Source organism: Salmo salar, chromosome ssa27 (assembly GCF_905237065.1).
Source record: "Salmo salar chromosome ssa27, Ssal_v3.1, whole genome shotgun sequence".
Lineage (NCBI taxonomy): Eukaryota > Metazoa > Chordata > Actinopteri > Salmoniformes > Salmonidae > Salmo > Salmo salar.
In genome coordinates, this window is record NC_059468.1 from 10,348,557 (window position 1) to 10,365,339 (window position 16,783).

Sequence of the window (16,783 nt, forward strand, 5' to 3'; positions counted from 1 at the left end):
AATAAGGCAACTCGGGGGTTTGTGGTAATTGGCCAATATACCACGGCTAAGGCCTGTATCCAGGCCCTAAGGGTTGCGTGTCGCTTAAGAACAGCCCTTATTATCCGTGGTATATTTTCCACACCCCCTCTGGACTTTTTGCTTAAATAAAGCACAGTAGGCCTATATTTACACGGTAGAATTCAATGGCAATAGTTCTTACATGTTCTATGTTTGAGCTGCTTTTGAAAGCAATAGTTGAATTGAAAACATTATTGGCTTTGTTGAATTCGATTTTCAGAAATAGCAAGCTAGGACTGATGGTTTGGTTACCAAGGGAACTACTACTGTTGCTATCTAGTAAACTTGCTAGCTACTTCAGTGAATGTTGAACACATTTCTAACTGCAAAATACCAGATTTCTAGCGCTACATTTGTTAAAATATCGCCATGGTATGTGTTCCACACATTATTTTCCAGAGAACGCATAGTCCATCGTTGATTGTCCCTTGCTTATTATGACTTCACATCTTGTTTGCCTTGATGTTTGATTAAAAAAAGAACAAATATAACTGTTTTATACCAACAAATGTTTAAAAATATAAATATAGTTTTACAGCTTTAGATATCCTGTAGGCTACAATATCACACGTATAGGGAGGTTAGTTACAGTGGTGGCTGATGATTTAAACAAATTCAAAATGGCCCTACATTCATGACCTAATTCGTTTTTCATTTATCTGTTTTTACTCTTTTTTCCCTTCCCTTCTCTGAGTTTGTACTAACATAAGAAGAGCCAATCGATTCTCCAATTCCAGACCTGTTGTTTACGAAGCATGATCTGACAGATACAATTTGATTTGTCTGCCACTGCTTATGCCCTTTTGGAATTCATCACAGACCCAGGCAGAGGAATCTACATATGCTAATCTAGTGTGTTAGTCAAGGTAGCAATATTTTGGAAGATCATTTGGGTTTATCTGCTGTTTTCAAGCGCTTATTCATATTCTTTTATAATCTCGTTTAACAAATAGCCTAAACACCCAAAGGATGTTTTGCCTTTGCCCAACAGTTTATTGATTTAATATTTGTTTCTATTCAACTGATTTTCTAAATGTTCAATGCAAGGGTGTTACAGTAAATGTTTGCAATAGTTTCATTGTGAATGTATTATTGCTTCATTATACCACAATATTATTTTCCAATAATAACACCAGAGAGGTTTTCTAAAAAGGCCTTTTTATTTCTCCCCAGGGGCACCTTGCTTTTCACTTTCTCAGAGATAATTATTTTAAGAATCAGAATAGAAAAAACAAAGAAAACACATACAACAGTTGCAGTTTCATCCCTTCATAGTGCAGTACAGATGTCAACAATACCGGACACTATAGCCGGGTTTGGACAGATAGATAACCTGGCTTGGACCTAAAATAACAATGACATCTATGTGAATAGTGGTTAAAAATGTAAACATTTACTAAAATGTTCTGTACACACACATTTGCAGAGGTTCCTTCAGATAATCTTGTTTCAAAACCTTGCTATGGTCAAATGGAATAAAATTCCTGGACCTCTCCCCAGTATGTTCCAGTTCCACTATCACTGAGATTGATAATACTGGTAGAACCCAACACATGTTCACTGGTCATTGCCATGATATTGTTGTCTGTTATAAAGCTCCATTGGCACTATCAAACTAAATCCCTTGATTCATCTCATCCCATCTTTGTCTGCGTCATCCTGTATTCACACACGTTGGTTGGCGTCTGGGGGAGGGCGGCTCCAGGTGGCGCAGACTTCCTTCATTGAAGTCAGGCCAGAATCAAGCAACCGTTCAGAAGTTAATTAGTCTGATCCCAGATCTGCTTGCCAATGATGTGGCAATGACCATAGAAGTTGGTGGCAAGACAGCACAAACAGATCTGGGACCAGGCTATAAGTTAATAACCATAGTCTCAAAATCAGAACTGTGGGGTGAGAGGTCCTGTAGTGCTTACGTGGTCACATTCACATTTATTTGTAACATGATTAAATGCAAAATCACAGCAACAACAAAAATAACACTGAAAATAACAGGAACAATCTTGTCAGAGGCACAGGCTTCTTCTTTAACTTTCTTTCAACAATTTTGTTTCTTAACGTATTTATTTATTAAATGGTGTCACAGTAAATGGAATGCAGACTGTCCGGTTTATTTGTTCATTATGCTGCTTGTCACTCCTCTCCTCCTTACATTCATTCTCCCTTGTCCAGTCACATTCTTCAGTCATTCTGTTGTCGTCGAGCCATTTCAGCCATTTTCAGATTTGATCCTCCATTTCTGGGTGTGCAATTGGGCCCCTCTTCTCAGCTACGTTCTATAGTATTTCTCCGGTTTTCTTTTGGCACTTTTCTTGTTTTCCTCTTTTTGTGGTATTTTGTTATTTTCCGGCTTTCTGTAGGACTTTTCTTCATTCTTCCACCTCGCTCGTGTTGCTTCATTCTGTCTTTAAGCGTCCTCCTCAGCCTCCTCCTCAAACTCACCTTCCTCCTCAGCGGTGGCGTCCTGGTACTGCTGGTACTCAGACACCAGGTCGTTCATGTTGCTCTCTGCCTCAGTGAACTCCATCTCGTCCATGCCCTCTCCGGTGTACCAATGGAGGAAGGCCTTGCGGCGGAACATGGCGGTGAACTGCTCAGAGATACGCTTGAACAGCTCCTGGATGGCCGTGCTGTTGCCGATGAAGGTGACGGCCATTTTGAGGCCTCTTGGAGGAATGTCGCAGACGGCGGTCTTGACGTTGTTGGGGATCCATTCAACAAAGTAGCTGCTGTTCTTGTTCTGGACGTTGAGCATCTGCTCGTCCACCTCCTTCATGGACATGCGGCCACGGAAGACAGCGGCGACAGTGAGGTAGCGACCGTGACGCGGGTCACATGCGGCCATCATGTTCTTGGCGTCGAACACTTGCTGGGTGAGCTCCGGAACGGTGAGGGCACGGTACTGCTGGCTCCCCCTGCTGGTGAGGGGGGCGAAGCCGGGGATGAAGAAGTGGAGACGGGGGAAAGGCACCATGTTGACAGCCAATTTACGGAGGTCGGCGTTGAGCTGGCCGGGGAAACGCAGGCAGGTGGTCACTCCGCTCATGGTGGCCGACACCAGGTGGTTGAGGTCTCCGTAAGTCGGCGTGGTGAGTTTGAGGGTCCGGAAGCAGATGTCGTAGAGAGCCTCGTTGTCAATGCAGAAGGTCTCGTCTGTGTTCTCTACAAGTTGGTGAACCGAGAGGGTGGCGTTGTAGGGCTCCACCACAGTGTCTGATACTTTAGGGGAGGGCACCACGCTGAAGGTGTTCATGATGCGGTCGGGGTACTCTTCACGGATCTTGCTGATGAGCAGGGTGCCCATGCCCGAGCCAGTGCCCCCACCCAGGGAGTGGGTGAGCTGGAAGCCCTGGAGGCAGTCGCAGCTCTCAGCCTCTTTCCTCACCACATCCAGGACTGAGTCCACCAGCTCTGCTCCCTCAGTGTAGTGGCCCTTTGCCCAGTTGTTTCCTGCACCGCTTTGACCTAGAAACATAGGAGGAAAGGAAGGACATTTAAAGGAGAAAAGGGGAAGAGAGGAGAACACCTAAAACCCTATTTTACTTCAAAAATGACAGGACTGTTTCATAATATGTATTTTTTATCACTCAGTTTCATTTCCCTATGTGGTAACTAAAAGTGATATGTCCCATACATTTCCAAGCACCACTAAACTCATACCCATCTCATTCCTTACCAAACACAAAGTTGTCTGGTCTGAAGATCTGTCCGAAGGGTCCGGATCTGACAGAATCCATGGTGCCGGGCTCCAGGTCCACTAGGACCGCTCTGGGTACATACTTGCCACCTCCAAGAGAGACAAAGATAGAGAGACACACACACCAGCTCAATACTGCAGGGAACAATGGGCTATATGATGTCAAGGGAAGTGGAGCTCCTGTCTGTCCACCAGGGGGAGGACAAAATATATCACGTCCTGTACACCTCCATTAGTCCACGAATTGACTGATCCTATTCAGTATCCCTTGCCACGTTGATATTTTCACCCATTACATTACGGATATCATTTAAATGAATCTTAATTTCAATAGAATAAATGCATATATGCATGTTTGCATATACAGTACCAGTCAAAAGGTTTGACACATCTACTCATTCAAGGGTTTTTTCTTTATTTTTACTATTTTCTACATTGTAGAATAATAGTGAAGACATCAAAATGATGAAATAACACATATGGATCATGTAGTAACCCCCCAAAAACAAGTGTTAACCAAATCAAAATATATTTTATATTTTACATTCTTCAAAAGTAGCCACCCTTTGCCTTGATGACAGCTTTGCACACTCTTGGCATTCTCTCAACCAGCTTCACCTGGAATGCTTTTCCAACAGTCTTGAAGCAGTTCCCACATACGCTGAGCACATGTTGGCTGCTTTTCTTTAACTCTGCATTCCAACTCATCCCAAACCATCTCAATTGGGTTGAAGTCGGGTGACTGTAGAGGCCAGGTCATCTGATGCAGCACTCCATCACTCTCCTTCTAGGTCAAATAGCCCTTACACAGCCTGGAGGTGTGTTTGGTCATTGTTCTGTTGAAAAACAAATGATAGTCCCACTAAAGGAAAACCAGATGGGATGCAGAATCACTGCAGAATGCTGTGGTAGCCATGCTGGTTAAGTGTGCCTTGAATTCTAAATAAATAATTGACAGTGCCACCAGCAAAGCACCCCCACACCTCCTCCTCCATGCTTCACGGTTGGAACCACACATGCGGAGATCATCCGTTCACCTACTCTGCGTCTCACAAAGACACGGCGGTTGGAACCCAAAATCTAAAATTTGGACTCATCAGACCAAAGGAAAGATTTCCACCGGTCTAATGTCCATTGCTCGTGTTTCTTGGCAAAAGCAAGTCTCTTCTTCTAATTGGTGTCCATTAGTAGTGGTTTCTTTGCAGCAATTTGACCATGAAGGCCTGATTCATGCAGTCTCCTCTGAACAGTTGATGTTGAGATGTGTCTATTACTTGAACTTTGTGAAGCATTTATTTGGGCTGCAATCTTAGGTGCAGTTAACTCTAATGAACATATCCTCTGCAGCAGAGGTAACTCTGGGTCTTCCTTTCCTGTGGCGGTCCTCATGAGAGCCAGTTTCATCATAGCGATTGATGGTTTTTGCAACTGCACTTGAAGAAACTTGAAGTTCTTGACATTTTCCGGATTGACTGACCATGTATTGAAGTAATGATGGACTGTCGATTCTCTTTGATTATTTGAGCTGTTCTTGCCATAATATAGACTTGGTCTTTTACCAAATAGGGCTATCTTCTGTATAACACCCCTACCATGTCACAACACAACTGATTGGCTCAAACATATTAAGAGGGAAAGAAATTCCACAAATTAACCTTTAACAAGGCACACCTGTTAATTGAAATGCATTCCAGGTGGCTACCTCATGAAGCTGGTTGAGAGAATGCCAAGAGTGTACAAAGCTGTCATCAAGACAAAGTGTGGCAACTTTGAAGAATCTCAAATATAAAATATATTTTGATTTGTGTCACACTTTTTTGGTTACTACATGATTCCATATGTGTTATTTCATAGTTTTGATGTCTTCACTATTATTCCACAATTTCTCAAACAGTAAAAAATAAAGAAGAACCCTTGAATGAGTAGGTGTTGTCCAAAATTTTGACTGGTACTGTATGTACATGTCTGTGTAAGCACCAAAGACATTCTTCCGTTGAAAGGTTATCTGTAACTGTAGAGGGTGTAGGTGTGCTACCTGAAGCCTCGTTGTAGTAGACACTGATCCTGTCCAGCTGCAGGTCGCTGTCTCCGTGGTAGGTGCCTGTTGGGTCGATGCCATGTTCATCGCTGATCACCTCCCAGAACTAAAGAGGTCAGATCGATAAAAGTCAACAAGAGGCTTGAATTGATACAGGCCAGCACTCCTAAAGTGCAGGTTGCGCTAAGTGGCTGAACTACCGACGTAATGTAATAGCCCATTCACTTGTGGGGTGGTGTGAGGTCAAGTGGATGGGAAGCTGAGCTAGTAATGTATATTTGGATGTTGTTACTATATTATTGCATTAGAAATCTAATGAAAAAATGACTATTGCTGTAAAGATGAACATGGCCATATACCATATAAGGTATCACTTACAAAATATCATGTAAGACAAACTATTCTGTTAAGTTGAACCATATGGATATTCAATACGTTACATAATTCCAAAACTATTCAAAATGTCTCCCGGTGGCATTGTCTATCCTGGCACAGCTGTGTGCTCTTGACCTTCTCCGGTATCACATGGGTGAAAAATTGCAGTCGAATTCTCTCAGGGAGTGTAGAAAGCAGACGTTGGCATTGGCTCAGAAACCACTCTCAGTTCCATCCCTCCTGAGGCAAATCCAATAAATAATTACCTACGCAGTCACAAGACATTATACTAGAATAAGACTATCCATGAAGATTCATGATAAATGGCTAAGAGAGAAGCAGTACTCTGTTGGCTACCGCATAAGCAGGCAAAGTATGACCATCCCAGAGGAATTAGACTACTGAGACAGATTGATGGGGTGAGACGTTAAGGCGAAACTTCGTTAAGGAAGTGGCACAGACTGTCACACGAACTCAACTGACCCTATTCTGAAGTGGAGAGAGGACATTGTGTTACATCATACACCTCTTGATCTTTCACTCCACTTTGAAATCCGTTCTTTAACCCCTCTCAATAACAAGAACGATTTGCGAAACGGCCAATTCTTGTTCACTGTGCTAATACAAATTCTCATTTAACACGCCAACAAGTTAGGTCTACCAAATTAGGCTAGTGACACACTCCCGTTTCCATCCACCACAAACGGTAGTGCTGCATAGACTTATCTAGCGAACCGGTATAGACAGCCTATTTAAAGAGAGTAATTGAGGCCTTGTGGATATTAAATTATGTTGATTACATTTCACTGGCCCACTGGACCCTCCATGGTGGTGTTCCCAAATGGTGTTGTGTAAGATGACTAAATTGAGGATAGAAACATATAGGCTACTCTAAAGTGTCAGCTCGGCTCTTTATCACTAGCGTTAGTCATTTAAATGACGTCATCTGCTCTGCTAGTCTACCACTTGTTCATATCCCTCCCCCTCGCCCAGACGCCCCCGTCTCACAGTTGTTGGCATTCGTTCCTCTCTCCTGCCTGCTTCACAAACTTTCCCCCTTTTTTTCTTAAAGGACGTTTATTCAGCTCCAACAAGACAACGGTTATAGTGTCCCCGCTATTCTACTTAAATCGCAATTGTGAAATTGCCATCATAGCGATAATAATGGTTTATTTTACTGGTCTATTATGCGCACTCAGCTAAGAGCCGGCGTGTAAATGCGCAACAGGGCATGCGTTTCTGTCGTAAAAAGCCCATTACTCTTTTAAAGTTTGACTTTAACGTAAGCAACGTTACTTATGTAAATGCCTAATGCAAGGGAATACTGAGACTAAAATTATAGGAAACCTTGAACTGGCAAACCACCAAAAAAACGAAATAAATGGTCTCGAAAATGCTATATTTGTGCGTCAACATCTGTAAACGCGGGGGGGTGAACTATATGAAACTATAGTTTTTGCCAGTGTCATAACTGTAGGACTAAGTGTATTTTTAGTTGTTTTATCATTTGTGTTTTAAAGTCTTCATTTGAGACATCTGTTTTTTGTAGTCTGTTGAAGAGAATGCTATTCCAGACACAAAACAATGAGCGTGGCAGAGAGGGGCCAGATAGAGGGACACAGCCACACGCCCCGCGAAATTATGTCTCGACAGACCCGTTATCTCACTATAATAAAATAACTGTCAGCGTTCTTCCTGTTTCGCTTTCTTCTACGACTAGTTCACATTGACAAATTATACATTTATAGCCTATAAAGAACAAAACGAAGTAGACGTTTTACAACAGGGCTGAAAAGGGGACAACAAAAGGGATATTCTTTCCGGTACTCTTCATCCATTGAGATAACTTTAAAATGGTCACCTCGTGTTCGAAATGAGACCATAACGGAAAATTCTGCATTGAATGTTTATCATTTCGGCAAAGTGGAACATTTCAACTTAAAATACACATAGCCTAGAATACAACTTTTTGTCTCGAGAAGCAACAAATGGTACAATGCATTATTGATTCATTCCCAAATGTAAGCCTTGTTCATTTCAGTTTTCAAGATTCTTACCTTGGCCCCAATCTGATTACCGCACTGGCCGGCCTGAATGTGCACGATTTCCCTCATTCTGTATGATAGTTATAATAGAAAATACAAGCGAAGAAGTGGAGTGCTGTTATTGCCACACAGTTGACCCACTGACCACTGTGAAGTATGTGGATGCCCCCTTTGAGCAAGGCGGGACAAAGAATTTATAAGTCTGGAACGTGCCCAAACCGAGGCTTGCGCTAATGATTGGTCACGGTCTTCGGAAACCCAATCTTGATTGGCTGAGGAAAGACAATCTAAGGGGTTTCTCTGCCGTAGTGAAAGGGGCCGGAAGTAGAGAGGGAGTGCCGCGTCCCGTCCTGTCATCACTGTCCTGTTGGAGCAGGCCATGGAATCAGCACACTTGCTATCAAAGATTTTCTAATGTATGACTTTCCTGCCATGCATCCTGTAAGACTCCTATAGAATTGGTTATTATTAACGCAAAAATATTTTGTTGGATAATAATTCTCCCCCTATTAGACGTGAAAACAGTCCCTACAATAAAAAACAAAAAAGGGATATTTTGTACAGTAATATTACCTGAAATCAGATCAGCCAAGACAAATCACTGACATATTGATAACCTTACTACAATAAATGCAAATATGTTCATCATCCAAAATATGAGCTTAAAACAAATATGTTTTAATGATGCTGTAAGTAACAGCAAACATTCCAGGACATAGACATGTCTTATATGGGCAGAAAGCTTAAATTGTTGTTAATCTAACTGCACTGTCCAATTTACAGTAGCTATTACAGTGAAAAAATACCATGCTATTGTTTGAGGAGAGTGCACAACAACAAAAACTTTTATCATGGCAACTGGTTTGATACATTCACATCTGAAGGTAAATAATGTACTTACATTCAGTAATCTTACTCTGATTTGTCATCCCGAGGGTCCCAGAGATAAAATGTAGCATAGTTTAATAAAAATACATTTTTATATTCAAATGTAGGAATTGTGTTCTACAGTTTGAACCCCTGCTGTCTCTGGCTCCACACCCACCCCGCCCGGCCATCTTGATGTGTGAAAGTTAGTGTATAAGATAATGATCCATCATATATGACATTCCTGGGAGTGTGTAAACTTAACATTTTGTAGTACCATATCATTTCTGTGCAGTATTGCAATGCTCCACTGGATCAATCTGAAACTTTGCACACACACTGCTGCCATCTAGTGGCCAAAATCAAAATTCCGCGTAAGCTGGCAATATTATATTATGGCCTTTCTACTCCATTTCAAAGATGATGGAACATTTGTATTATCTTTTACCAGATCTAATGTGTTATATTCTCCCACATTAAATTCACATTTCCACAAACTTCAAAGTACTTCCTTTCAAATGGTATCAAGAATATGCATATCCTTGCTTCAGGTCCTGAGCTACAGGCAGTTAGATTTGGGTATGTCATTTTAGGCAAAATTTAAAAAAAGGGTCCGATTCTTAAGACAATCGTTCAATGGGGTGGTTGCATGAAGCAAAGCCTTCAAGTACAACCTGTCACATTGGTGCCGTGACCCAGATCACAGCAGACTGGCCTCACTTGAAAGAAGTTGGGTTGCCATCAGAATGAGAGGCTATGGGTAGACAATTTGAGGACACACACACACACACACACACCCTCTCTTTCAAATAGGCATGATGCCTCCACATCCATCTAATGAGATACTGACACAACAAAGAACAAAAGGCAACTACATTGCATAAAGTCAATAACTTTGTTGATATAGCTAAGTAATTCAATGTTGTATTCTAAATGCAGAAGTATTTCACACTGGTCATTGAATGAAATCCAATGCACCACCATACCACAAGATGGCGACAGCACATTTTGCAAAGGGCGTGAGACGATGGACAGACGCTTTTGACAGGAAGAGCTATAACGGGACAAGCAGCGTCATATATACATACCGTCATTGGACAGACGATACCAAGAATGACACTGCTGTATTTTGAGAGCCAAACACAGTATTGTTGCAACGCATCTATACATTTGCACTCTGCATTAGTTCATTCTGTCAAATTGGTAAGTGATCGGACATATTTTTGACTCATCTTTAGACTGATTTGATGCATCTCGGAGTGCAACATATATAAACATAAGTGGGGTCTGGCAAACATTATACATTTGTATCATTGCTAACACACCCGTGCGTGTTTTATTTAAATCCTATTTGCATGTGTGTTGATACATTTGTTGATACAGTACATGGGCGTGTCTTTCTATCTATGCGCTTTATCAGCAAAATGTCCTGGGTGTGCTCGTGATACAGATGCTGCGCAACGTTAACGCAGATTCAATTAACTGCCAATGATGTCTCCTAACCCCTTGCATTTTCATGGGGAATGTCACAATAGTTGTAATACTGACTATCTGCTCAGATTCAGATTACATTTTAATAGAATATATTAAAAATGTAGTCACATTTAGTTACAGCAGCTGTATCAAATGGTTATTATTAGGCCAACTGTATAGATTTCATGCTGTCAAGCATGACTGATGAATTACAAATGCTTAAGCAATAGGCCAATGTAAGGCTCTCAAGTAACCCACTGTCAGGCCCACTGCCTAGGATTGGAGCTTGGTATATGAAATTGTTTAATTAAATTGTGTGTGTGTGTGTGTGTATGTTTTTTTATTTATTTTTTTGTCTTTACAGCATCTGAGGAAGAAAAACATGTTCTACACGTGTGGTCCAAATGAGGCTATGGTGGTATCAGGTCCATTCTCTAACCCAGTGTTTCCCAACCCTGGTCCTCCAGTACCCCTAGTGTACAGTTTTATTGTAGCCCTTGACAAACACACCTTGTTCAGCTCATTGAGGGCTTGATGATTAGTTGACAAGTTGAATCAGGTGTGCTTGTCCAGCGTTACTCGAGGACCAGGGTTGGGAAACAGTGTAAACATGTCAAATTAAAGAGCTGTAGGATGGTAATAATACTCTCATGTGTATCCCCCCCCCCCAGGTTTCCTCCGTTCTCCTCCAGTAATGATTGCTGGAGGCAGAGTGTTTTTGCTTCCCTGTTTTCAGAAGATCCAGAGGTAAAGTCTTCTCCTGGTCATGTCTGCAAACACATACGGTAATAATCTGGCCATGTTTAGCCATTGTTTTTGGGATATCATACCACGACATTGTGGAATGACTATATCTCTCCCTCCTTTCCTCTCTCCCAGGATCTCCCTGAACACTCTGACGCTGAACGTGAAGAGCGAGAAAGTCTACACCCGCTGCGGGGTTCCCATCTCAATGGTATTGCCCAGGTTAGTCTCTCCGTCTTTCTCCGTCTCCGTTTCCTCCCGAGCCAATGTAAGTACACTATTCTGTCAAATCACCAGTCATTTGAACATGTTTAGACACACAAGTGTAAGGGCTCTCTTTGATTAAGTAGGTATCAAGTAGATCATTAAAACTTGCTTATGTCATTCATTTATGCACTGGCATTAAATTCTGAAATACCTCAGTCTCTTGTGCTATGGACAGGACAGAGTAACCTTGCCTGCTGGAGTGTTAATACAACTACCACTGCTGCTGTGTAGTTGGGTAGTGTACAGCAGATGCTTCTGTTTGTTTAGCGCTGTGCACACCTGAGTCGTGTTCATTAATCACCCAAAAACAGACTACAACTACCTGAACTTGCTCAGAAATGCCCATTTTCGTTTTCTGTTTAAAAACATTTTTAAATGTTAATATGCTAGTATGTGTTCTCTCCTCCGTCCAGATGAAGATCCAGGGGCAGAACAAGGAGATGCTGGCCGCAGCCTGTCAGATGTTCATGGGGAAGTTGGAGGGCGAGATCGCCCTGGAGACGCTGGAGGGCCACCAGAGGGCCATCATCGCCCACCTGACTGTGGAGGTAAACTTGACAACACGAGGGGGCGTGGGTTTTGACCTTGTTAGCACAGCTGTGCTGCGGTCGTAGGTACAAGATGAAGCCGAGTACTGCCAACTACCCAATCACAATGCTTGTTTTGACCAACCTGTTGTAAAACAACTGTTTTTCAAGATGTCACAAACAGATCTGGGACCAGGCTACATTATAGAAGTTCACTCATTTTAGTGCAACATAGAAACATTTCGGCACTATTTGCCTTCTTCATGGTTACATGAGGTAAACTGGACAGCACCCTTACTGGCCACATCCACAGTTACAGTTATGGATTTTAAAAAAAACAGCACATTATAGCTGCTTACTCATTTCAATGCAGTAAAGCCATGACCTAAGCCAAGAGCTATGGCCAGAGACACACATCAGTGTGTATTTATTTAATGTATTTTATTTGTATTTATTTAATGTATTTATTTGGACAGTGAAGCTAAAACTTTAGATTTGGCTCTATACTCCAGCATTTTGGATTTGAGATCAACATTTATGAGGCGACAGTACAGAATGTCACCTTTTTATTTTGAGGGTATTTTTTTGTATGTACCATAGTCAGCACATTGCACGGTAGAACTGTCTTGTTACGTACCATAACAAACAGACGATAACAAACAACACATGAAACAGCTGTATATACATCAGAACCATAGTCATATGGATATCTCTGTCTAGCTATGTGTTCAACAACATGTACATGGTAACACGATGGAGCGGGAACACTGCAACTTTTGACTGTCACGACAATTACACTAAACACAAGCACGTCAACATCGGCACGAACTCTGTTATTTCACCCCCTCCAGGAGATCTATAGGGACCGTAAGAAGTTCTCAGCGGAGGTGTTCAAGGTGGCCTCGTCCGACCTGGTCAACATGGGCATCGGCGTGGTCAGCTACACGCTCAAAGACGTTCACGACGACCAGGTGTGTTTTCCCGCTCTTCTTTCAACGGAGACTCCATTCTTGCAACTACTCCAATGCTAGATAAATAATGGAGCCTAAACTAAAAAGTAACCAATCTTGTTCTCTTCCTCTCTGTGGTTCAGGACTACCTCCGCTCCCCGGGGAAGTCCAGGACCGCCCAGGTGCAGAAAGACGCCCTCATCGGAGAGGCCCAGTTCAAGAGGGATGCTGTTATCAGGGTGAGCCACCTGTCCCTTCTCTCGCTTTCCTTTCTACCTTCTTCTCTTCTTGCGCCCTTTATCCTGTCCCTTTCTCTTGTTTATTTCTGAGTTCTCCATCACGTTCCTTCTCTTGGTTTTCCCTATCCGTTTTCCCTATCCGATATAACCCCACCCACTTTGCCAAAGCACAGCCCCCACACCACTAGAGGGATATCAACAGACCACCAACTTACTACTCTGAGACAAGGCTGAGTATAGCCCACAGAGATCTCTTCCACCGCACAAGCCTGAAGGGGACGCAAAACCAGACAGGAAGATCACGTCTGTGACTCAACCCACTCAAGTGACGCACCCCTCCAAGTGACGCACCCCTCCAAGTGACGCACCCCTCCAAGTGACGCATCCTTCCAAGTGACGCACCCCTCCAAGTGACGCACCCTTCCCCTCCTATACTCTATTTGAACTTTTCTAATCAAAACTGTGAAGTTTTATCAGTTGGGCTGTATCAATATGTTGAAAATGAAGTCCAAATGCCTTACTAAGGTTATTTAATTAGAATCTGACTATAATATCGTAAATACGTTTTAAAAAATTGCCTCGTCTGGAAATAGCTAGTCATTAATGGCGCAAAACGATTATATCGGATATCGCGATATTTGGAGTAGCATATCGTAGAAGAGGTCTCCCCAAATATCACCCCAAACCCTAGTACCAGCCACAGGTCTCAAAATGACCTTTCACAAATGATATATAGTATTTTGTGAACAATTTACTGCATAGACAATGAAAATATACTAGATATTAATGCGTTCCATGGAGTACGAGACAGTACATATTCAGTATAGTTTGTATATTTCTTTGTCTATGTACTTTATACTGTACACCTAACAGGCCAAACAAGCTGTAAATACATCTGTATTTTTTCCCCACAGTGCACAGCTCATTATGGAGGCTGAGGCAGAGTCCATTAGGGTGAGTGTGTCTATAAGTATCACATTATTACTATAGGACTGTTACTGTTCCAAGCTTGTTTTAACCCTAAAAGCAGTTCATTCTTGTGTCTGGGACTCGTATAAGCAGAGACCCCTTTCACAGTAATAGAAGGCCATGTTTACCACACTCAAGTCGTTTAGTACCGTGTGGCTCAGTTGGTAGAGCACAGTGTTTGCAATGCCAGGGTTGTGGGTTCGATTCCCACGGGGGACCAGTACGGGAAAAATAAAATGTATGAAAAGTATGCATTCACTACTGTAAGTCGCTCTGGATAAGAGCGTCAGCTAAATGACTAAAATGTTTAGCTTGTTCAATCAATACTACTAAATCCTGCCGTTAACTTATGGTACGTTACACCTAAAGAAGCCGTAACAACATAGTATGTCGTAATAATAAAATAAAACCTTCAAAAATGTTCTTCTATCTCAGATTAAGGGTGATGCGGAGGCCTTTGCTGTTGAGGCAAAGGGGAGAGCCGCGGCGGAGCCTTCCAGCAGTACAAGGAAGGAGCCATGGTGGACATGCTGCTGGAGCAACTACCACTAGTGAGAGAACCTTTCGAGACAGAGCTCAAATACACACTTAGGGGGGAATCATCGTTTGAGATGTGCGCATTTAAATATTGCGTAAATCATGCATTGAATTGGAAGATTTGCATGAAAAAGTCCTAAAACTCCTATAAAGTTAGTTTGAATGCAAAATGACACGTCGTTATAGAGTCCAACATCTGATCACTTGTCACTGGGGTGAGCTTTTGGGCAGAGGAACTGGGCGAATAACTGTATGTTCTCTGCCCTCCTCTAGATGGCGGAAGAGATCAGCAGCCCTCTGGTGCAGGCTCAGAAGATTGCCATGATTTCCAGCTCACAGGACAGTTGCTAGACATCATGACCCGCCTTCCAGCGACGGTGGAGAAACTGCCGGGAGTCAACATCTCACAGGTGAGACAGCCTAACCAACGATGTGCGACGTATTATAGAACAAGAGGACCGTTATTTGTCCGAACAACAGTTTTCTCAGTAGGTCTCCAATTAATGATCCAGTGGTTACCCCCACACAATATAGTTTTATTGTCTCATACACCAGATAGGTGCAGTGAAATGTGTTGTTTAACAGAGTCAGCCGTAGTAGTACGGTGCCCGTGGAGCAAATTGGGGCTAAATGCTTTTCTCACGGGTACATGGGCAGATTTTTCACTTTGTCAGCTCAGGTATTCCAACCAGCGACCTTTCGGTTACTGGCCCAGCGCTCTAACCACTAGGCTACCTGCCACCCCTGATCCAGAGTTATATTTCACAGATTAGGATATATAAATAACTTTCCAGATAACTGTGACAAACACAGATCTATATGTAGAACTCTTCATTCTACGGTTGATAAAGAATGCTAAAGGTTAATATGGTCACCGTAAGCATCAAGTACAAGATAGTATATCATGCAAATTTCCGGTTAGTATTGTTCGTAATGTTAGTTAACCTAGTTGGCTAACTCACTGATCCAACTTTGTGAATCCTGCTCCTGTTGGTGTTCTATGCGAAGACTTCATTTTCTCTCTTTCTCCATATCTCCTCCCCCCACACCCTCTCGCTCTCTGCCTCTCTCTCCATCTCCCTCTCTCTCAACCTGTCCTTCCATTCTCTAGGTGACAACCCGTATGGGCTGTGGACTCCGGTGCTCAGGCAGACCTATTTCACAGCCCTGCCTACTACCACAGCCTTTAACTCTCTCCTCCAGTATGTTATGCCAAAAAACATATGGTGCCCTACGTAATTATTGGGTCAGTGAAGCATTTTTATCTTCTTTTGGCTCTATTCTCCAAAAGTTTGGATTTGAAATCAAACAATGACTGAGGTTAACGTGTAGACTGTCAGATTTTTCATCCATATCGGGTGAACCGTTTAGAAATTGCTGAACTTTTTGTACATAGTCCCCTGATGGGACAAATTCACTTATATGTGTATTAAAGTAGTATAAGGTTTAGTATTTGGTCCCATATGACCAGATCAAGCTGACTATACACACTTATTGGATGTATTTGTTATTTCGTTTTGGTTGTGTTTCAGATGATTTTGTTCCCAATAGAAATGAATGGTAAATAATGTATTGTGTCATTTTGGAGTCACTTTTATTGTAAATAAGAATAGAATATGTTTCTAAACACTTCTACATTAATGTGGATGCTACCATGATTAGGGATAATCCTGAGAAAGTGAGAAAGTTACAGACGCACAAATATCATACCCCCAAGACATGCTAACCTCTCACCATTACAATAACAGGGGAGGTTAGCATTTTATATCATACCCCCAAGACATGCTAACCTCTCACCGTTACAATAACTGGGGAGGTTAGCATTTTATATCATACCCCCAAGACATGCTAACCTCTCACCGTTACAATAACAGGGGAGGTTAGCATTTTATATCATACCCCCAAGACATGCTAACCTCTCACCGTTACAATAACAGGGGAGATTAGCATTTTATATCATACCCCCAAGACATGCTAACCTCTCACCGTTACAAT

General features: G+C 42.2%; 1 protein-coding gene and 1 pseudogene across 1 annotated transcript; one reads left to right on the forward strand and one right to left on the reverse strand.

The window, feature by feature from the left end:
* Nucleotides 1–1,201: 1,201 nt before the first annotated feature.
* LOC106588409 (tubulin beta chain) lies at nucleotides 1,202–8,452 on the reverse strand. The gene is made up of 4 exons (XM_014177355.2): nucleotides 8,228–8,452; nucleotides 5,793–5,901; nucleotides 3,737–3,847; nucleotides 1,202–3,525 (listed from the first exon to the last, which is right to left on the reverse strand). The coding sequence occupies exons 1-4, from the start codon at nucleotides 8,282–8,284 to the stop codon at nucleotides 2,468–2,470; spliced, it is 1,335 nt and encodes a 444-aa protein (XP_014032830.1). The 5' UTR covers nucleotides 8,285–8,452; the 3' UTR covers nucleotides 1,202–2,467.
* Nucleotides 8,453–10,093: 1,641 nt separating this feature from the next.
* Nucleotides 10,094–15,978, forward strand: LOC106588264 (flotillin-1-like; annotated as a pseudogene).
* Nucleotides 15,979–16,783: the final 805 nt, after the last annotated feature.

What these genes read in the sequence shown, in the direction of transcription:
- LOC106588409 (XM_014177355.2), bottom strand. Translation starts at nt 8,284, where the DNA reads ATGAGGGAAATCGTGCACATTCAGGCCGGCCAGTGCGGTAATCAGATT. An exon ending in GTAATCAGATTGGGGCCAAG is followed by an intron (nt 5,902 to 8,227) that starts GTAAGAATCTTG and finishes TGACCTCTTTAG; the next exon opens with TTCTGGGAGGTGATCAGCGA. An exon ending in CTACTACAACGAGGCTTCAG is followed by an intron (nt 3,848 to 5,792) that starts GTAGCACACCTA and finishes TCTCTCTTGGAG; the next exon opens with GTGGCAAGTATGTACCCAGA.